The sequence below is a fragment of the Oenanthe melanoleuca genome, chromosome 20 (genome assembly GCF_029582105.1).
Source record: "Oenanthe melanoleuca isolate GR-GAL-2019-014 chromosome 20, OMel1.0, whole genome shotgun sequence".
NCBI lineage: Eukaryota > Metazoa > Chordata > Aves > Passeriformes > Muscicapidae > Oenanthe > Oenanthe melanoleuca.
The window spans coordinates 9,293,871-9,315,218 of record NC_079353.1 but is presented as its reverse complement, the minus strand read 5'-3'; the positions used below and the strand labels follow the sequence as shown (position 1 = coordinate 9,315,218).

Genomic DNA, 21,348 nt, shown 5'->3' with positions numbered 1-21,348 from the left:
CTGCAGAGTGGGTGCTCCAAGGATGGAGGGGCAGCGGAGTGTCCCTGTGTCCATGAGTTCTTGTGTCCCTGTGTCCATGTGTCCATGTGTCCCTGTGTCCCTGTGTCCCTGTGTCCCTGTGTCCATGTGTCCCTATGTCCCTGTGTCCCTGTGTCCCTATATCCCTGTGTCCCTGTGTCCACGTGTCCCTATGTCCCTGTGGCCCTGTGGCCCTGTGTCCCTATGTCCCTGTGTCCCTGTGTCCCTGTGCAGCACAGCAGGGAGAAGGTGAGGGGTTCCCCAGGCATTGTGAGACCCCTCTTTCCCATACATTACATGCATAGGGGTGAGCAGAGCAACATCCGGGACTGCCCCACACCAACGGGATTTTTCATCCCACATCGGATGAAGAATCCTCCCCTCCACATCCCCACACCAGCCGAACAGCAGAGAGGGTGGGCTAAGAATTAACACTCCCCAAAGCTCGGAACAAACCAGGATGCTCTGGCCCCTCCAGACCACACACGCCACGGGTGTCCGGGGAGCCCGGCCGGCCTCGCCCAGCCCCGGGAGGGAACCGAGAGGGAAAGCGGCTCCTGCCCGGCTGGAGGGACCTTATCAGCTGAGCTCCTCCCAGATAAGGGCCCCTCACAATGCGCTGGCCACGGCTGATGGAGCGGCGCGTGCATGACTCCTTGTTCCTGGTGACTCATGGATTCGCTGGCCTTCGCCAGTGTCATGGGAAATATTTTTTTAATAACTCAAAAGGCGGAGGGAGAGAGTGGGAAACAGAAAGAAAAACTCCACCACATAGTTCTTTAAAACTTGTTAACTTCCCGAATTGTTTCTGAAGTGTCAGATGTTGCTCAGAGTAAGGAGGGTTTTCGGAAAACCCCCGCGGAGTGGCCGCAGGGCTGGTCGGAGGAGTGGGCAAGGATGGCACTGGCTGCGGAAATACAAGGGTCACTGGAGCTGGCCAGCAGCCGAGCGTGACGGATAAAAAACCTAGATGGGGGTTTAAGGAGTGGACTGCTTCACCCCCTTTCTTCCTGGAGGATAACGTGACAGGGAGCACTTGAATGGATCGCCAGTGGGGGAGGTGGGAACGCTGCCAGCGCCGCTGAACTGGTCGGGCAAGCCCCGACGGGCTGGGTGCAGGATTGGGGCACCCGGCCGAGCCCCGAGCCCATGTGTGCACCCCGGCACTGCTCGGGGCCAGGGCAAAGCTGGGCATTCCCACTCCTGCTGCTGCTGCTGAAACGGAAGGGTGGAACTTTTCCCGTGTGCCCACCTTGTCTGAGTGGTGCTCAGGGACACACACACCTGAGGGGGTGATGCTGCCAGCTGGGGACTGGGTCTCCAGGAACACCGCAGCTCCACTTCCTGCTTTTAGAGCCCGGCACCGGCTTTAGGGGCGATCGGGGGTGAGGGGTGTTAACCCCTGAACGGGAGGGATGCCCTAGCGGAGCACGGACACCGCTGGGTGGCTGCGCTGCCTCCAAAGGGCCCCACAAAAGTTCCTCAAGTTCCCAGGGAGGCCCAGGACGTGGTTTATCTTTGCCTGCTTTTCCACCTGAAGTTTTGTCTCCTCCTGACTTCAGAGAAGGGAGAACGCGGAAAGGCGAGGTGTCCCTCCTGAGGATGGGGAGGAACAGAACCTGACAAAACAGCATTTTCCCTGCAATTCGCCGCGTGTTAGAGCTATTGAATAAAGCGAACGGCAACCCAGCCGGCTTTCAGCCTCCTGAAAAATCACTTTTGTGTGACCAGCTCCATCTTCCAGGTAACACACCGAGGCAGCCCGCCGGGGCGAGCAGCGCTGGTCTCGGGTGGGAGCACCCTCAGCCCCTCGGCCGCCGCTCCCACGAGTGTTCCCGGTGCAGGAAGGCGGTTCCCCGCCGTGCGCGCCCCGCGGAGCCCGGCTGCCCCGGAGCCTTCTCCCTGGGAAGAAAAAAAAAAAAAAAAAAAAAAAAAAAAAGAAAAGCCACGGAGGGAGGGGAGGGGCTGCTGCTGCCTTTCCCCCCGTCCTCCGTTTCCGGTTTGCTGCCATATTACTCTTTTTTTTTTTTTTTTTTTTTTTAATTTTCCCCTCCCCGCGGTGCCCCCCCCCCCCCCGCCCCGCAGAAGGGGTGAGCGGGGGCGGGCGAGGCACCAGCGCGCCGGGGCCGCGGCGCTGCGCGATGCTGCTGCCGGCGGCGCAGCGCTGAGCCCGTGAGCCCGGCCCGCTGCGAGCACCGAGCGCGGAGGCAGCAGCGGCGGGGGGCGGCGGGGGGCGGCGGGGGGCGGCGGGGGGCGGCGGCCGCGCCTCCGGCGCGGAGACAAAGCCGGGGCCGAGCGCTGGAGGCGAGCGGCGGGGGCGGCCCCGCTGCGCGGACAGGCGGGAGGTGAGTGGCGGCGGCGGCAGGGGCAGAAGGGGGGTCCCACGGTCCGGCTGTGGGTCCGGCAGGGAGTGTCCAGAGTCCGGCCGTGGGGTCCGGAGGGTGATGCCCGCAGTGGGGACCGGTGGGGCGGCGGGGAGATGCCCGCAGTGGGATGCCCGCAGAGGAGTCCGGCGGGCCGCGGGGAAATGCCCGCGGTGTTGCCAGCTGGTTGTGGATTCGATCGGGGATGCTGGCAGTTCGGCAAGGAGGCGATGGGTCCAGCCGAGGATGCCCAGGCTGCCGTGGGGTAGTTGTGGGTCCAGCAGCGTTGGATACGGGCAGCCTGGAGAGCTGGCTGCGGGTCCCTGCAAGGATTCTGGCGGTCTGGCGCCGGGTGTCGGTGGGGTGGCTGTGGGTCCAGCGGGATGCACACGGTCTGGTGGGTCAGCCGTGGGTCCGGCTGGGGGTGTCACTGCCTGGCGGGGCAGAGATGGGGACGAGGGGGTCCGGCGGGGCGGCCCCGCCTGCCTGCAACTCCCCTTTGTTGTGCTCGGGGGCTGTCGGGGACCCCTGGGAGCGCAGGGCGGGGACAGCCGGGCTGTATGTAGGCCAGGACATGAAATATTCATCGCCCCCCTGCTTTGATGTCTCGTGATCCGCTTCCCGTGTCGTGTTTGTTCACCGGTGATCCTGGGGCCAGTGTCAAGCCCTAATGGACCTGGCAAGTCGTGCCCCTCGCTGTGTCCCTTGCTGTGCCCCTCGCTGTGCCCGGCTGTCTCAGCTGCTGAGGGGCTGCAGAGCCCCGGCTTCTCCGATTTAGGACTTCATCCAGTTGTGAAGTTCCCCGCTGCAGCCTGAGCGATCCAACCCCCATGTGTGGCTGCAAGTGGTGGCAGTGGCGTGTCCTCGCTGTCACAGCTCCCAATGCCATGGAAGAGCATCGCGGATTTTGTCCTGAGCCACACTGGGGGTCAGGATGAGGTTTTATCCTGCTCACTGTCCGGACAGGCTGTGCTGCATCCTGGGGCTACTGGAGACGGACACAGGAGGCAGCCTGCAGGGATGAGGCTGCTGCACAGGCAGTGTGCATGGGGGCAGGTGTGCTTACATCTTGTGGCACTGATCCTGGCATGGTCCTCTCTGGTGTTGGGCATCATGTCAGGGAGCTGTGCATCTTTGTGTGAGACCTGCTGGCCTGAGTGGGGATCTGCTTCATCTCCCTGTGTTTTGCTGGTCCTGCACAGTGCAATCTTCCCTGGCCCTTCCTCACCCCAGTGGCTGCTGTGGTGTGCCAGGACTCAGCTTGGACCTGGTGCCAGGAAGTGACTGTGGTCCTGGTCCTGGTCCCAGAGAGGTTGAGCAGCAGTAAATATTGTAGGTGGCAGGGGATAAGTTGTGCTGCCCTGTGTGAGCCATTGCCCTTCCTCCTGGGTCCCCAGAAGTGATGCACTGGAAGGGACGTGATGTGACATGCAGCCAGGGGGTCCCTCAAGACAGGTTCCACTACACTGTGGCATTAGGAGCTGGGGACAGTGGAGGGTGCAGAGCACAGGGTTCCCTGAGGTGAGCTCCTGCCTGTGCAGCAAGGATAGGGACAGGACAGCACATATCCAGCAGTGCTCTATGAAACTGCATGAAGGTGGCAACAAAAGACTTGATTTTTCTTTCTCCTGCCTAGCTGATGCTCTCAGAGGAGGAGGTCCTGGGGGTCTTTGTTACTCTCTTCTCAGCTGAGGAGATACCCACTGCCAGCATGACCAGTGCAAGAATTGGGTTGTGACAAACCTTCCCAAGACCCAGCCATTAGTGATGGGAACCCTTTTGTCCCTGCCAGGCTTGGAGACCCCCCCTCATAACTCAGTGGGGCTCAATACGTGTGTGAGCCCCTCGTGCAGCAGGTGTTGGTCAGAGAATCACAGGGCTGCCCAGGAAAGCGTGAGGAAGGTGATGTGGAGGAAGGCATCAGCAATCTTGCACTTTAAAGCAATATCCTTTCTGTCATTTTCACTGTTGTGCTGCTCCTGACACCTTTGCCATAGAGTTTGATCCTGGCTTACCTGTGCTAAGCCATCAGCTTTGTCTGGCTCCAGATCCAGCCAGAGCAAAACTGTGGCACTCAGTGTCTGAGCCGAGGCTCTTGTGCTGGCTCCCAAGGGAGCTGTGTCTCTGTAATCATTAGCCAGTTAATGCTTATATATCAGGAAGGAACACCTTTGCTTAGGAGATCGAGGGTCAATTCTCACTTCCAAGCTTTGTACTGGGAGCAGCAGGGCAGGGACTAAACACTTCCTGGCTTTGCCAAAACAGCCCAAGACAGGGTTATTTATGGGCTGCCAGCAGCAGGGAAGGGAAGTCCAGTGTTCCCTGTCTCGATCGTTAGTGGCCTTGCAGTGCTCCCTGTGTGATGGAGATGCCCTAATGATAGCTCTGCCCTTTAATGACTTTGTGCCAGAGTGATGGAAAATCATGGAGGTTCTGCAGGGAGGCGGAAAGGGCCATCCCAGCCCCTGGCTGGGGAGCAGGGGATGAGACAGGGAGAGCGCTGCAGTGACCAACCAGTCTGGAGGCTCTGCTGCAGACAAGAGGGTTCTTTTCTGCCTTGGTGGCATGGAGGGGACATCAGTGATCCTGAGACAGGGATGGCCTTTAGCAGCATGGGCAGCTCTTGAGAAGCAGCATCATTTCACTGGACTCACTGAGGCAAGCAGGGGATGGACCATCGGGCTCCCAAACCTCCAAAATCCCATCTGCCTCTCTCTGTTTCTGGTGTGGGATCCTGCCTGGCCTTTGAAACCATCACAGAGCTAAACTCTTATCTAATGAGACCTGAAGGACTTGGTCCCCAGCCTCTCATTTAAACAACCAGCAAATGCCTGTAAGATCTTGAAAGAGAAGAGGTAGGAGCAAGCAAGCAGTCTGCACCTCCTCCCAGCATGTCTGAGCAGGGGGGAACTCATGAGCATCCCTGGGACAGAGCACTGGACTCCTAGCATGGCTGTGGGAAATTGAAAGCCTATCTGAAGTGCTATTGTTTCCTGTGCTGTCTATTTTGCAGCTCAGTTTCCAACTTGTTTCTTTATCTCTTGGAACAATTTCCCATCTGAGCTCACTTCCGCATCTTACTCCAAAGCCCGCTGGAGATGTGTCCAGCATGCATCCCATCAGAAACGGCCTTGTCAGACAGCAGCATATCCCTGCACTTCCTTCAGGAGGGAGCCCTTGAATCCCCTGCCCAGGGAGCAGCTCAGACCTCTAGATGGAAATAACCATCCGTGAATTGCTGTTCCTGGGACAGGAGCATGGGCTGTCACTGTTTCCAGCCCAAGCTCCTCGTCCCAACCGCCTGTAGCTGTGGGTGGTGCAGTCCAGTTCCCCAGGGCTCGTGTCTTGCTGAAATTTCCACCCATCAGCAAAAACATGCTGTGTGTCACGGGGCTCTTTTAAAGCCTTTGGTTCCTCATCGCTTAAATGGGCAGCAAACTGGGAGATAGTCCAGTATATCAGAGTCGTGGGATGGTTTGGGTTGTAAGGGACCTTAAACCTCTTCTAGTTCAGGTTCCCCTGATCATCTAGTTCCAGACTCACCCAGAGTGTGCTCAGGAGGGGCAGCCAGGCCCCCAGCTCGGTGCCAGGCTGGCACAGTGACCTTGGCACTGGCTGTGTTGGGAAGCGGTGCCGCTGTGCACATGGCTCTGCACACGCACACTTTGCAAAGAAAGCCCTGAAACAGATTTCAGGAACAAATGTGGTTTGAACCTGGGCCAGGAACCAGGACCTGCAAATCTGTGTGTTGCGCTGACTTCCCTTCAGGCTATGGATCTGCTGGCTGCTCTCACTGGGGAGCAGGGAGGGGGTTTTGAGGGCTGAGGGCTGGCTGGGCTGGGCTGGGGGCTGGCATCTCAGGATAGGCAGGGCAGGACTGGCCATTGATTTTAACTCAACCCTTAAAAAAATCTGCCTGAGCCCCTTGACTCCACATAGTCTCAGTGGAGATGCAGTATATCCATGGGCTGGCATGTGGGATTCGTGGGCTTGTCTGGAGAAATGTAGAGAATAGAACTGCCTGGGCATTTAAGGCAAAATATAAGAAATTTTTTTCTTAAAAAATCCCTCACAGCTGTGGGCACCACACCAGGAGGGCACTGGGATGGCTTTGGGGTCTGCATCAAGAGGAACACATGATGCAGGGACATGTGTGACTTGGGCTGTGCTGTGGTTCTTTCCCTGCACTGCAAGGCTCAGAGGCTGGCCCTGAGTTTCCCAGCCCATGCTTGACCTGTTGAGGTCTCACTCCTGTGACTGTGAGGTTCTGCCTGGCCCAGAGCCCCCTGTGCTGAGGATAAATGGACGGATGGATGGACGGATGGATGGATGGATGGATGGATGGATGGATGGATGGATGAAAACCTGACTGCATGCTATGCAAATAGCTTCTACCCAGTGCAGCTGCTCCCATCCTTCCTGATTGTGCTTGTCAACCTTGCCCACCAAAAACCTGGGCAATGAGGGTAAAAGCCCATTGCTGCATTGTCCCCTCCACCATGGGAGAGGTTAACAAGTCCAGCCTATTCTGAGCAATGTATCTCCCTCCCATGCCACACATCAGTTTGGGGGCAGCCCAAGAGGGTCAGGTCAGTGCTAAATTGATCTTAAAAATATCTCACCTGGGACACCCTTTTGCAGTAGTTTGGAGTTGGAGGTGTAGTGCTGTGTCAGGGTTTCATTTCTCCACCTTGCTTTCCCACTGCCTTCCTCAGTTTTCCCCAGGAGCACCTGAGAAGCTGTCATTGGAGTTGATAAGGTTTTACACAGAGTGTATGCCTCAGTTTCCCAGCTCTACTGCCCTACCCCATGCACACACCACGAGTAAATCCTCCCCTCAGGCAGGGCAAATAGAATCTGATCTCCATGAAGCAAACCACCTTCCTCATCCTCAGCTGCAGCTGCAGCCTGTGCCAGCAGCACTGGGGTCGGGCAGTGCTCTCAGTGCTCTCCCTGGGCTTCCGATGTTCCCGGGTTGAAACATGTGCTTGCTGACTTATGCAAAAAAACTACACAGAAGGGCTATTGGAGTCACTCCCTGCTCAGAAGGGCCCTTTCCTTCCCCTGCCCATTGGGCAAGTGTTCGTGGGGCCCTGCTGTGCTGGGAAAGGGATTGGGAATCCTTGGAACAGAGGGGAAGCTTCCAGTGAGCACTCTGCTGCATCAGGCAGGGAGGGTGACATGGGGTCGGAAGGGTGCAGATGTAGCTGCCAAAGTCACTGTGACCAGGATGAGCTCCATGCTCCAGTGCCATGAACATTTGAGCTCAGAAGTGTGTGGGGTGGGAAGGCTCAGTCTGCAGGAGCAGTGTGTGTGTGGCTGGGGCTGGGCAAGGAGGTGCACAGGTGCAGGTGTGTGTACACACTCACCTGAGCCCTCTGGATGGTTTGGGGATGGGTACAGCTCTCGTGCTCCCATGCTGTGGTCCAGAGAAGCTGGACTGTGGTCCAGGGGGCTCAGGGCCCCCTGAATGCACCCTGAGCCACAGGTGATGGGAAGCATAGACACCCTTCATCCCTTTGTCCTTGCATCCCTTCATCCTGTCCCTGTAGGATGAGCAGCACAAGCGAGGGCTGGAGAGATGCCATGGGCGGGTGCAAGGTCCTTGTGTCACTGGTCACAGCCACCTGGCCCAGAGTCCATCTCTGTTCCCCACCATGACTGCAGTGAGCAGTGCCAGAGGTGTGAAGAGCCCAGCTCTCTGCTCCAGGAGTGACAGGGATAAAAGACACCAGCTCAGCATTTTTCTTTGTTTTTCATCTGCTCAGGTTGTTGATAGTGAGCACAGTTGGGGGCTGCACCTCCCAGCTGGATGCTCTCTGGCATGAGCATCCTATTCACTGCGAGAGCAGCTGGCAATCCAATGCAGCATTTTGGGCTTGGAAAAGGTTTTTGGGGCTGGCTGATCTCCGTTTACCCCTCCAGACCCTCCCTGGTTGCTTCCTCTGGCGCATCCTGAGCGCTGCTTTGTTTTGGTGGTGCAGATGGGAGTGGCTGTGGAGACCAGCTTCTCTCTGGGCTGTGTTGCTAGTGATGTCCTAAGTGTTCCAAGGCCAGGGCCAGAGTCCCCTGCTGTGATCACTGGAATGGGACCTGTTCCCAGTCCATCCATGCCCACAGAGATGAAAGGAGTCGAGTGTGCAAAGCTGGAGGCTGACCCTGATCATCCAGCCCTGACCTGCAGCCACATGTAGCATGTGTACATTAGGGCTGGTGGCCCCATGGTTCCCAGAGCATGACGATTGTGTTGGGCATATGTCCCAAAATCCCAAAGTAACCCAGGAAAATAATCACCATAAATTTGTTTTATGGGGATCCTGCTTCTTTATTTGAAGATGTTCAGGGGTCTGCTGAGTGAGAAGCATTTGAAAACTGTGACAGAAGAGCCTTGGCCTCTGCTTGGCTTGTTCTTCATCCCCTCCCATTGCAGTGAACCCCAGCATGTGCCCTGCCAAGTCCCTGTGGCTCCAGCTCAGACAGGGGCAATGCGCAGCTCCATGGGTTTGTGTCAAGGGTGCACATACTCACATACCCTCCCCACATTTTCCCTTTGTTCCCAGGAGTGTTACTGCTCCTGTTCCATGTCAGGAAGGCTGTGGGGATGTTTCCTGCCACGGGGGTCCTACAGGACCCCTCAGCAGGGCTGGTGGGGCTGTGCCTCTGGTCCTGAAGGGCCAGTGGAGCCTCGGAAGCTCCTTGCCTGGCTGGACTGGATGGGCTGGTTTTTCTCAAAGGGGAAATGTTTTAGCAGTGACGCCAGTGTGGCCAGGGGTGGTTGTAACTTGCTCAGCTGTGGAGCTTTTCTGCCTCCTGCATTCCTTGCCCCCTTCCTCCCTCTGCCCTGGAGATTTGCCGCCTGCCTGCGCTGCCGTCTCGCCCGGGTCAGAATGGGTGTGTCAGCCCTGGAGCCACGGCAGACGCAGGTGGCACCACTGAGACACCTGTGAGTCACTTCAGCCTCCTGCTGCCACCTGCCCCTTCCCCAGGAGCCAGGCAGGGCAGGGAGTGAGCTGGGTGCTGCCACAACCATCCCAGGGCACTGGGGTTGATGTTCACTTCCAGAAAGCAGAAGAAAACCACATTTCCTGGAGCCTGAGGCTGCCTGTGCTGGGAGAGGCGCTGCAGAAATGGGGAACAGAAATCACCCCTCCTCCTCCAAGGGCCGATTTGTGTCACCAGGTCTCCATCATCCCCTCCAGTGGGGCCAGTCCCTTGTCCTGGTTCTTTGCCTGGAGCAGGATGGGAACAGCAGAGCTGTGATGGGCCATGGGAACCTGGACGATTAAGTGACAGGCAGTGGGAGCTTGGAGGTGCCAGCATGCCCAGGGGTCAGTGTTAAAAGGGCACATTTTGAGGAGTGCTGAGCCACAGGACTGTTTTGGGGAAGCATTGTCCTGTGGCTCCAGGCAGTCGTGGTGGCCAAGAGCTCCAGCTCCTAGTACCATTCCAGCTCAGCATGAGAGTTTCCCTGCTCAGCATTGTCTCTTCCCAGCCGCACGGGCACTCCTGCCCTTGAAAGCATTTCCTTTCAGTTTCTTTCTTCTAGACGTGGCAGGAGGAGAGCGGTGCCCTCATCACCTGCCTGGGAGAAGCCAGCTCAGGTTAATGCAGGCCAAAGGCTTTGTGTGCCTTGGAAAGCATTTGCTGGAGCTGGTTGGGCAATTCCTGGCTTTGGCTGGTGTCCTGATGGGAATGCTGGAAGTGCAGGCTTGAGTCAGGCTGGGAGGTACTGGAAGGCATCCCTGCTCCGACCTGGGCAGCACCAGCACAGTCAGGCTGCACAGCACCCAGCCAGCTTTGGGCATCTCCTGCTGGGGATCCCACCACCACTCTGGTCCCTGTTCCCATGCTGGACCTCCCTCAGGGTGAGAAAGCTGAAAGCTTTGTTTTCCCTTCTCTAATTGTTGGACACCTTACAGTGCAGAAAGGATGCACCCATATTCTGATGGATCCAAAGACATGGTCCTGTCGGTCCCCAGCCCTGCTGCAGAGCAGTGATAGGGATGTGACAAGGTGTGGCAATGGCCACCTTCCCTTTTCACATCTCTCAGTGGAGAAAAGGCTTAAAACTGAGTGCTCAGCTCAGCACCAGCAAGCACAACTTGCAGCAGGTTCTGCTTCCTCCGTTCAGCTGCTTGCATTGTTTCAGGGAGATAAGGCTTGTGGCTTTCTCCTGCCAGACTTATGCAGGATGGTGCTTGGGGGTGCCCAGTGCCAGGATGCCCCTGCCCTTGCCTGTTTTGGGGTGCAGTGGGGGTAGGGGAGGCACAGCCTGCAGCTCTCTGTGGCCACTGATGTTGTCAGAGCCACTGCCCATCACTCCAGCAAGCCAAAATCTGCCTGTGCAGGGGCTGACCCCAGTGATGGCTCAAGCTCCCTACATATTCCCAGTGTGCATGCTTGGAGTTTCCCAGTTTCTTGGTCACATGAACATCCAGAATGTTTGTTTTGGTCTTTTAAGCTCCTTGTTTTGACATGTCTTTTTGGAGGCATTTTGCATCTCTTCTGACCATGACTCTTCCCCATGCTTAGGGGGAGTGAATTTGGATGGTTGATCTAATTATCCTTTCCCCTTTTGTGACAAACTGGCTTCTGCTGTCTTGGGCTGTGGAGCTTTAATTAAGATGGTCTTAATTTTAACGGGAGTTGACAGGGTCAGAGAGGAGGAGCTGGGACTTATATCTGTGGGGAGTGTGTAGCTGGGCTCCTGCACAGCAGCTGCACTGCCCTTCCTACTCCAGCCATTCTTTCATCTGGAAGAGCTCTGCATCAGCTGGGGGGAGCCAGGGGATGGCTGGACTGCCTTGGCTCAGATACCTTTGACATGCTGTTACTGGGTGAAGCAAAGATCCCAGACAGGCACTGGGGACACCTGCCTGTGGCTTCTCTCATCCCCAGGCTGGAGCTGAGAGATGGAGTGAGCATCCCTGCATTGTTCCTCCTGTTTTAGGAATCGGTGCAGGTGAGAAATGAGTGTCCTTGTGGAGGAGAAGGGCTGCAGGCACAAGCCAGACATGCCCTCACTGCATCAGCCGGGAAGGGAAGGGGGTCTGCAGCATCACACCCCACTTGTGGGGCTAGGGCAGCAGCTCCCCCTTGTCACAGCTCCTGGGACTCACTGCAGTGAGGCTGGTCCCAGCCTGGCAGAGACCAGCCTGTGTTCCCTGTCTTGTACTGAGCAAAGCCTGATGGCATAGAGCAGGGGACAGGGGACAGGAGTTGTCACTGTCTGGACATGGTGACAGGCTGCATTTGGGGGGATGCTGGGCTGAGCTGGCCAGCGAGGCTGTCCCCAAAGCGCCGGGAGCTGTGCTGCTGCTCACTGGCCCCCAGCTGTGATGCTTGCCGTGGGAAAGGGCAAAACCAGGAGCATCCCCTGGGACAAAGGGGGAAACTGTACTGTGAGCATATCCAGGGCTGTGTGTCCTACTGAAATGTGGGGAGGGAGCAGAGAGAGAAGCGGGAAGGGGACAGGGTGCCACCTTAAAATTATTAAAATACACCACCTCGGTGTGGTTGTGGCAGCAGGACCAAGCTGGGACTTGACCTGCAGCACTGACCCCACTCTCTGGCAGGGGCAGGCAGCGCTGCTGCCACTCCGTGCCACCCATGCAGGGGGACATGGGGGATGGCAAAGTGCCCTTTGGCTGCCTCCAGCCTGGCACCTCTGGGTTAATGGCATCCCTTGCAGGCAGCTCCCATTGATCCTGCAGGGATCTGCCCTGGCTGGCCCTGCTGGGAGGGGGTTAGTGGTGTGCCAAGGGGATGGAGGGGCTGGGTGTGTTTGGGGCCGCTGCTCTGTGACTCTCCCTGTCCCCACTGCTATGGGCTGGGTGTGTTTGGGGCCGCTGCTCCGTGCCTCTCCCTGTCCCCGGTGCCGCCACGCTGCTTTGTCTCGCCCGCCGTCCTGCACGCTTCATTTTTCAGTCTGCTGTGAGACAGTTGCCGTGATTAATAATCTCACCGGGGCTCTGCGAGCTGCGGACACGGCTCAGCTCGGCTCCGTCCATCAGTGGGTGGTGCTGCTGCCCCCAGCCCCTCGTCCCTCTCCCCCAGCACCCCTGGCTCTGGAGCAGCTCCAAGGACACTGCTGCTTTGCCAGAGATGTTTCTCGCTGTCTGCTGTTGGACCCCAGCCTGTCGCGGTATTTCCCAAGGTTTCTGCCTCTGCCGTGTTTTGTCTTCTCCCAATCAGTGTCTTTTGTTAGTGTCTTTGCAAAGACGATAAGATCGCTTCCCCTGGCCGCTGTCAGCCTGCCCGTGGCACCATTGTATCCTTGAGCGATCCGAAGCGGGACTCGCCGGGGAGCTGCCGCTTCCCCTCGCTGCTGCCTTTGTGAGAGCATCACTGCACAGGGAGGTAGGGCAGAGGATGGGGCCTTTTCCTGCCGCCCAGCTTGCCAAGTAATTTTTTGGGCGTTGTGGGTGTTGGAGGCGCGGGCATGCTGGGCAGTGCAGGTGGCATTTCCAGCGGCAGTGGAGGAGGGCATTGCTGCTCTCTGGCGTGCCGTGATCTGATCCGAGCTGAGGTGTGCAGCCGAGTGTGCTTCATTTTTAATTGCTTTTGGAGAAGGGAGGGCGGGGTCGGCCTCTCCTTGCTGCGGCCTCTGCCCCGGGCGAATTGCGTGGCTGAGCTCAGCCCTGGCAGCCTCCCCTCTGTCTGGGGAGGAATGGGGGCCGGGAGGACCCCAAATGCGGCAGCACACAGAATAGGTAGTGATGGCACTGCTGCTGGTCTGAGCTGGCTGTGGCCGTGCCAGTCATACACTGGTGAGGATGGCAGCCCCACTGCCAAGCGAGAAGCAGGACAATGCCAGGCTGTGCCAGATATGCAGGGAGTGCCAGGCTGCTGCCACAGCAGCCACCAAACAGTCCAATCTGTCAGCGTGAAGTTGCTAGTGCGTCCATCCACCCAGGGATCTGCCCTTCCCCATCAGCAGACCTGGCACCGCACTTCTCCAGCACATGGCTGACCCCACGCTGAGGTGTATTTGGATTTTCTTCGTGGCTTTTTTGGCTGTTTTTGGTCTAATTGTTGTGAGCTCGCAGCATGAGCCCGGGTCACGGCGTACCCGGGTGGCAGGGACCTGGACACCACATGTGTACACGGCACAGTTTTATTTGTATGTGCTGCAGCCTGGAGTTGGGGCTGCAGCTTCCCCCCTCCATCCCGCTGTGCAATCATTACCAGCCACTATTTGTCAAGTACAAATTACAAACCATTCAACGTCTTAAAGAGCTGTCAGTCAGCTCCCACTCATTATCCTAATCAAATGCACTAAAAATAGTGACAAAACTTATTAGTAGGGGGAAGGGGAGGCCATGAAAACAAACCTGCGGTGGGGCACGGCCCCTGCATGCAAACACTGGGATATTCCCCTTACATGAGGTGTGAAACCCGGGATGTTGGCTTTGGATGAGGTGTGAAACCTGGGCTCCAGCTGGGACAGGATCCTGGTGGGATTCTGCCTGGGGCCTTAAAGCAGGGTAGGTCTTGGCTGTCCGGAGATGGAGCAACAGGACTGGAAATGCTGGTGTGTCTGGAGGAACTGGCTTTTCCCCTGAAAAAATCCCGTGCTGGGCTGGGGGTGCCTGTGCTCCCCTTCCACTCCGGGACATCGCTTGGGGCGGCTCCAGGCCCCTCCTCTCCCATCCCCAGTGGGGTTGATGAAGTGGAGCGGACAGTCATCCCCTCTTCACACATGAGAGATCAGAGCGAGAGGGGGTGAGGTGCCGGCCCCGCGCCGCGGGGATGTCGAGGAGGAGGAGGAGGATGAAGGCAGCCCTGGGCACTGACCCGTGCCGCGGTGGGAGAGGGTGTCGTGGCGCGGGTGCTGACACTCCCTCTCCTCGCAGGCTGCAGCGGGAGCTGAGCTGAGTCCGCCGGCAGCCCCTCCCCACCCCGAAAGCACCGGTAATACATCACCGACAGCCCGGGCAGCGGGGACCGGGCTGCTCCCCTCTGGGGAGGGCTCACACTGCGGGCCGGGCGCTCTGCCACAGCCGGACTGGCCCTGGAGCAGCCCTGGTGGGCTGGGGACTGGCTGCAGGTGCGGGGGGCACAGCAGCTCATGCCCCGGTGGTTCGTGCTGTGCCCCGAAGGGAGAGCGGGGAGTTCCTGCAGGCTGCGACGTGCCTGGGGTGCAAATCCCCGCTGCAGGAGAGCCGCCTGTCTGCCCCTCGCATCGCATCGCATCGCATCGCCTGGCCCTGCTCCAGCCTCTACACAAGCCTTGCAGGGGGACAGGGGCTGTGCTGCTGAAAAACAAGGCACTGGCCAGGTTGGGCAGCGATGCTGAGCCCTCCCATTCCAGCCTTGACAGCTGTGAAAGCACAGCAGCAGGGCAATATCCCACAGGGCAATATCCCACAGGCTGCCCTGGCTGGGTGTTGGTGGTGCTGAGCATCTCTGCAGCCTGCTGAGTGTGGAAATGCTGTATTTATTAGACATAAATTCATTAGACATGCACACAGCATAGCTCCTGGCCATGGGTTTTTTTTGCAGTCTGGCTGCTGCGGTGCTGTCCCACAGCTCCCAGTGATGCTGCTGGGGTGTGCTGGGGGCCTCCACACTTCCTTCTCTGCCCTTTGACTCGGGGGGGTTTTCTTTGATGCCAGAGGTGGAGGAGGGGGGGGTCTCTCCCTGGTGCCTCCCCAGGACCTGAGTGCACAGCACATTCCTGCTGTCATAAATCACTCCTTTGCCAGACTCTTGCACAGCCCTGCATTCTCCCAGGGGAGTCTGCACCCTTTCCTTTCAGACTGTCAAGGGGGTATGGGAGCTGCAAGGGTTTTTCTCAGGCCCCTGGGGGCAGGAGAACCACAGGGCTAAAGCCACATGGTCATGTTGGCTGAGTTACCAGAGTGGGGATGGTGCGAGGCTGCCAGTGCCTCTGGGCACAGTTTGGGGGTGCCAGCCTGCATTTTTGTCCAAATTTTGCACTGGCCAGAATGAAGTCAGAGTGTGCAGGTATTTATTTAGGTGCAAATAAACAGGAGGGCTTGGAGTGGGGCTCTGCAGCCCCTTCTCCAGAGAGCTGTTCGTTCTTCTTCCTCCTCCTCCTCCTCCTCCTCCTCCTCCTCCTCCTCCTCCTCCTCCTCCTCCTCCTCTTTGGCTCTTTCAGCCAAAGTCCTGACAGCTGGATTGGGCCCTGTCAGAGCATCATGTCCCAGTGACCAGCACATCCAGTAAAGCCCTTGCCTGGGAGGGTCAGCTCTCCCTCCCCAAACTGCTGCATGAGGAGGGATGAACTCACAGTTCATGGTGTTCCTGGCCAGGACATGCCTGGAAGTTGCACATCCTGTGCCCACAGGCTCACAAGTGTGCAGGTGAGGACACCCCTGTTTTAGGGAAGTGCCTGGAAGATCCCCTGTCCCCTCTCTGTGCTCTGCTCCTGGCTAATCTCTGGGCATATTGACTATTTTATACCTTGATTTCCTCAGCACACTGATAAATCATTTTCTGACCCAGGCTCAGAAAATGGGCTTAGGGGATACTTATGTCCCCAAAGTGCTGCTAAACCCACCACCTTGGCTGGGGTGTTTTCCTGCCTGGGGAAGTGCTGCTTCCAGGGGAAACTCTGAGCAGCTCTTCTCTTGCTCACAGTCCCGTGGGGAGTCACAAGCCACACAGTCACAGCCCTGCCATGCTCCCACTTTTCTCCCTGCACTGCCACTGGCATCCTGGGAGCCCCAGCGGGTGCCAGAGCCCTGGGCAGAGGTGAGCAAGGGGCTGGCTGGGACAGGGAGATGGGGGCTCCATCACTCCTCACGTCTTGCTCTTCCCTGCAGTTCTGCTTCCACTGCAACAAGCTTTTAAAGTGCTGTCCAAGTTTAGGACAAAACTGGGGGAAAGCCTCCAAAGGAGCCCCCCAAAATAAACCCCCCTCACAATTCCTCCCCCCCACTGGGCTCGGAGAGAATTTTACTCGGGGGAAAAGTGGAAAAAACTTGTTTATTAACAAACACAAGAAAAAAACACTTCCCAGCAACAGGAAAGTACAATCCCAGATGACAAAAGAACTGTTTTCACCGAAGTGAGAGACGGTCGCTGCTGGGAAGGGCGAGAAGCTTCTTGGGCAGGCTCCGGAGGCAGTCTCTGATGCTCAGGTCCCGTCCGGAGCCGGTACAGATCTTGGAGCTGAAGGAGAGAAAGGGGGAGGGGAAGGCAGCAGCAGCCAGGGCAGAGCCGGGGCAGTAGCAGCAGCAGCGGGGCAGAAGCAATAGGGCAAAAGCAGCGGGGCTGGGGTAGCAGCAAGCAGCAGCAGCAGCAGCAGCAGCAGCAGCAGCAGCAGGGCAAGCCAAGCAGCCCAGCCCCCAGGGCACCACCCCCCCCAGGGGGGAGAAAGGGCACCGGCGGCAACTCCGTGCAGACAGCAAGGTGTGGGGGCGGGAGAGGAGCAGACATAACACCAACCCAGGACAAGTGCATTTATTTACAGAACAGAATCCTTCCCTTTGGCTGCAGGATCTGCCTCTGGATTGCCAGAAGTGACCATTTGCAAGTCCAAAGCTTTTATTTGACCCTTGTTTGCTTTGAGACCCCCAAAGCCTGGCACAGATATGGGTGGACTGAGTCCTGTGGCAGATAGAGGCATGGTCCCTCCTCATCACCTGCATCCCCAGGAGGAAGGACAGCTCTGCTGCCCACTGGAGCGGCTGCTGGAGTCATAGCCAGCACAAAAATATCAGTTTGTTACATTTCCCAAACCATGGCAGGATCTGAGCCTGCCAGCATGGGTCACACAAGGACACTGCTGGTCCTCTGTGCAGTGTGGGAGCTGGAAAACAGTAGATGGAAACTGTGTCTTTTGGGAAATAAGCCCTGATCGTCAGTCAAAGCCCTTGCTGTGGGAGGGGAGTTGAGAGGAACAGGGAGCAGCTTGTGCCTGGCACCCCTAAGCTTTCCCACAGCGAGAGCCAAGGGCATTGCCCCAGTGACCCTGGGGCTGTGCAGGCTGCTGGGGCTGCCCATGGCTCTGGGGGGCTTGGCCCGAGCTTCTCGCCAGAAAAACCCTCTGTTGGATGAGGCTGAGCCCTCCAAAACCTCACAGACAGCTGCATCCCAGTCTGCACCCTGTGGGCAGCAGCTGCCTCCTCTGCTGCTTCCCTGCTTGTTTTCTTATCAGAGATACTCTCCTCCCTGCTTGTCTCCCTCCCATTTCCCTCCTGCCATGCGTGATCTAGCCTAAATATTTCCTTCCATAGCTTCAGGACACTGCTGGGTATCCTGCCATCTTGGGAGACTGCAAATAATTCCCTGCCTTCATTTATGTCATTACCTTGAAGGTATTTATAGAGACTGGTCTTGAGTGGAAAGGAAGGCTATATATAAATGATTTCACTATATATAAAGGCAAGATCCCTTGGTCCTTAGCTGGAAACTGCCTGAAACTGCTCCTGATTTAAACTTCTATCCTGCTGGCTGCGTGTTTTGGACTTCAGAGGTCCGTCTTCAGTACTTAAATCTCCACCCTGATAGAAACTCGTGTGTAGGAGGAAACGTGTGGGGACTGAGCTGTGTCCCATGCCTGGCCCCAGAGCTGCCACAGTCTCAGCACAGGTCCAGGTTCCATGCTCAGCATCTTTGCTCTGCACTCCCACGCCCCACCATGTTTCCCTCTGCTCCCAGAGCGTGTCCTGGCAGTTTCACTGCCTGCTGTGGCCACACAGAAGGTGTCTCCATGTTAATGAGGGGCACTGATGTCCCAGGGCAAGGGCAGGATGGCCAGACTTGAACACACTGCAGAAGTTGTTTCGTTTTCTGGTGGGCAGGCATTTGTCACTTGAGAAACAAATTCTTATTAACAATAATAGTAATAATAATAATAATAATAATAATAATAATAATAATAATAGAAGCCCTCTGTATGTCTATGTGTCCTCCAGGCCGGGACCATGGGGAGCAGCAAGAGCAAGCCCAAGGACCCCAGCCAGCGGCGGCGCAGTCTGGAGCCTCCCGAGAGCAGCCAGCACGGGGGGTTCCCAGCCTCACAGACACCCAGCAAGGCGGCTGCTCCCGACGCCCACCGCACGCCCAGCCGCTCCTTCGGCACCGTGGCTGCCGAGTCCAAGCTCTTCGGGGGCTTCAACTCCTCTGACACCGTCACCTCTCCGCAGCGCGCCGGGGCGCTGGCTGGTGTGTGCAGGGTGGGGAGTGTCCTGGGGCTTTGTCCTGGTTTGAAGGACAGGTGTCTGCTAATAAAGGCAGAAGCTTCTCTTTGAAATAGAGAATGTAAACCACCTTCCTCCAAATTACTATAATTTTGAAATTGAGGGGCTCTCAGGCAAAGATATGGGAATTAGGAATAACAGTTCTTTACTAGGAAAATTAAAATAGAAATGCAGTATTACAAAGAACAGTCCCAACCCTAACAGAGTCAGAATCCAAGCTGACACCCCATCAGTCAGTCAGGGTGTTGGTAGCAGTCCCATTCAATGGTGGCTGCAACCTCCTGCAGTGGCAGATGTGGTTCAGCTGAAGCAGTGCTCCTGTAGAAGGTGAAGTTTTCCTCTGTAGGTCCAGAGATGATGTGGAAAGGTCCAGTGTTCCTCTGGAATCCAGTGGAAAGAAAAGTAACTTGCTGTCCAAAATCTCACTTTTTATCTAGGGAGGAAAGGCTTGGCTCCTCCTCCTGGCTGGAGCACCTCCCAGTGGGATGATGTAATTTTATCAGTCATACAGTGGGACTCAATGGCCCATTAACAGAAGATATCTCCTGGAGGGAGAATGGGTTGTGGAAGAGATAAAGATGATTGCCTTACCTGTTTTTAAAGATGGCCCATTAGCAGATAGTATGTACCACGGAGATAAGGGTCACTGCCCCGCCCGGTTTTAGCAGATGATGACAGAATACACATTTCTGGCCACATCAACCCAACACGGGCTTTAAAGTGTCCTGCCCTTGGGGTCTCAGGTTTTTGAGGGACTCTGGGCTTGTGGGAGGATTGCTGGGGAGGACACCCAGCACAGTTTCATGGCTGTGACTGTGCCCCTGCTGAGTGCTCTTTGTCACAGGGGGAGTCACCACCTTCGTAGCCCTCTACGACTATGAGTCCCGGACCGAAACCGACTTGTCCTTCAAGAAAGGAGAGCGCCTGCAAATCGTCAACAACACGTGAGTGTCCCTGTCCCTGCAGCCGCACCCGGGGCTGAACTGTCACCTCTGTCTCTCCTGTGGAACCCCCAGCCCCCAGCAGGACTGGCTATCCAAGGGGTGGGTGCTCAGAGCTGTGCCACAATGCACCTGGACACAGTGACTTGTCCAAGTACACTGACACTGTCATTTGCCTGCTTCCTTATCCTCCTGGCTCTGCTGCTGGTCACTGTGGCCTCACAGCCTTGTCACCAAGCCACATCCTCTCTCTGCTGGCCATTCTGTGCCCTTCAATACAGAGCCACGTCCCCACCAGTCCCATCCCCATCCATGCTCAGCTCCCCTTGTTAGCCTGGCCACATCCCTCAGCTTCATGGGTGCTTTTTCCTGTGCTGGTACGCTGTCTGATCTCAGCTTCTCTCTTGACTCTTCTTTCTCTTCCTCCATGCTGTCGTTTAGGAGAAAAGTGGATGTCAGGTGTGTATTGCACATTCTTACTGTTATTATAAATTACCTAAATGATCAAATCCTGTCTGCTGCTCACTTGAGGGCAGGTTGAATGGAGCAGGACTAGGAGGAGATGGTTTCCAGATGGTTTTGTGGTTGGTTGCATTTGTTCTCTCTGAGTGACCGGAAGAGAGCAAGGAGTCCCTTCCCATGCTGGGGAAATGTTCCATCCAGAGCTGTGTCTACACCTGGGTCTGAACCCATCCCCTTTCCTTGTCCGTGCTCCCCTCTGCACTCTCTTTCCAGTTGCCTTTCCACTCCCCCCTGCCCTTTGCATTTTTCTTTTGCACTTTTAAATTTTACTTTTATATTTTATGAGTGGCTGTGGTGATTCAAATGTTTCCTCAGGGGCCTGACACCCTGGTTTGCTCCCCATGCTGGTCACCACAGCACATCCATCACGTGCAGGGCAGCATGGCCAGCTAGAAGATGCTCCTAAAAATGATCCTGAATTAACCCATGTGTGGTCTGTCCTGACAGGAGGCACACACAGTCCAGAGCCTGGCTGGCAGAGCCAATGTCCCCAGTGTCCCAGCTATGGAGCTGCAGCTCCTGCTCCCCCTCCACTGCAGCCTTCCAACATGGGCACCCAAAACAGCAAAGCCAAAGGGTGGAAAGACAAGGGAACATCCCAGGAGTGAGATTTCTCCTGCAATGCTGGGGCACAAAAATGTTTTAAATCTGATCCTTGTTCTCATTGTTCCAATGCTTATTAATGGTGATTTGTTTCATCTATGAAGTCTGGGATGTGCAGTGATTTAATGTTGCAGGAAAAACCTGAATTTGGGAGTTTTGGTGCTTCTTTCTTTCAGTCTCAGCAGTGTGTGAGCTCCATGCTAGAGTTCTGCTTTCCAGCTGTTTCAAAATGAGCTCTCCCTATGGAGGTCCAGATCAGGCCCATATATGAGGGTATTTTCTTTATGCCTTTTATCAGTTCTGGGCTTTCCACACTCTTTTTTCCTCTACTGCTATTTGTCAAAGGCTCAGTCAGAGGGCAGGGCTAGTTTGTGACGGGTTCTGCAGCATCCTGGGGAGCAAAAGGGCTTTTTTGGTGATACAGTCCTTTGGTGGAGGGTGCAGGATGTAGCTGCTAACTTTCCCAGTGCCTGTGTGGGTGAGATGTCCACAGGGAGAGAGGTGGTGGAGGAAATTGGTAATTTGTGCAGTGCTCAGTGGTGAATCACTCTTCTCAATGACCTCCCAGAGATGCTCACACAGTGTGGGAACAGCTCAGGCTGCTGCACTTTGGGGACACAACAGACAGATGTGTGATGTCCCCTTCCTCTGGGCTCCCTGGCAGGACAATCAGTGCCCTGCAACTTCAGGGAGGGGACTTGTGTTCAGCCCAGGAAGGGCTGGCAGGTT

The 21,348-nt window shown here is 56.5% G+C and overlaps 1 protein-coding gene across 2 annotated transcripts in view; it reads left to right on the top strand.

The window, feature by feature from the left end:
* The first annotated feature begins 2,114 nt into the window (after window positions 1-2,114).
* The window catches only part of SRC (SRC proto-oncogene, non-receptor tyrosine kinase), a 29,119-nt gene continuing 9,885 nt past the window's right edge, over window positions 2,115-21,348 (top strand). The window contains exons 1-3 of one of the 2 annotated variants that reach the window (XM_056507245.1): window positions 2,115-2,363; window positions 18,269-18,518; window positions 19,398-19,497. In XM_056507245.1, coding sequence (XP_056363220.1) covers window positions 18,278-18,518; window positions 19,398-19,497 — 341 coding nt within the window. In that variant the 5' untranslated portion in view covers window positions 2,115-2,363; window positions 18,269-18,277. The remainder of the gene's footprint in view (window positions 2,364-18,268; window positions 18,519-19,397; window positions 19,498-21,348) is intronic. The other variant, XM_056507244.1, reaches the window with a different exon arrangement.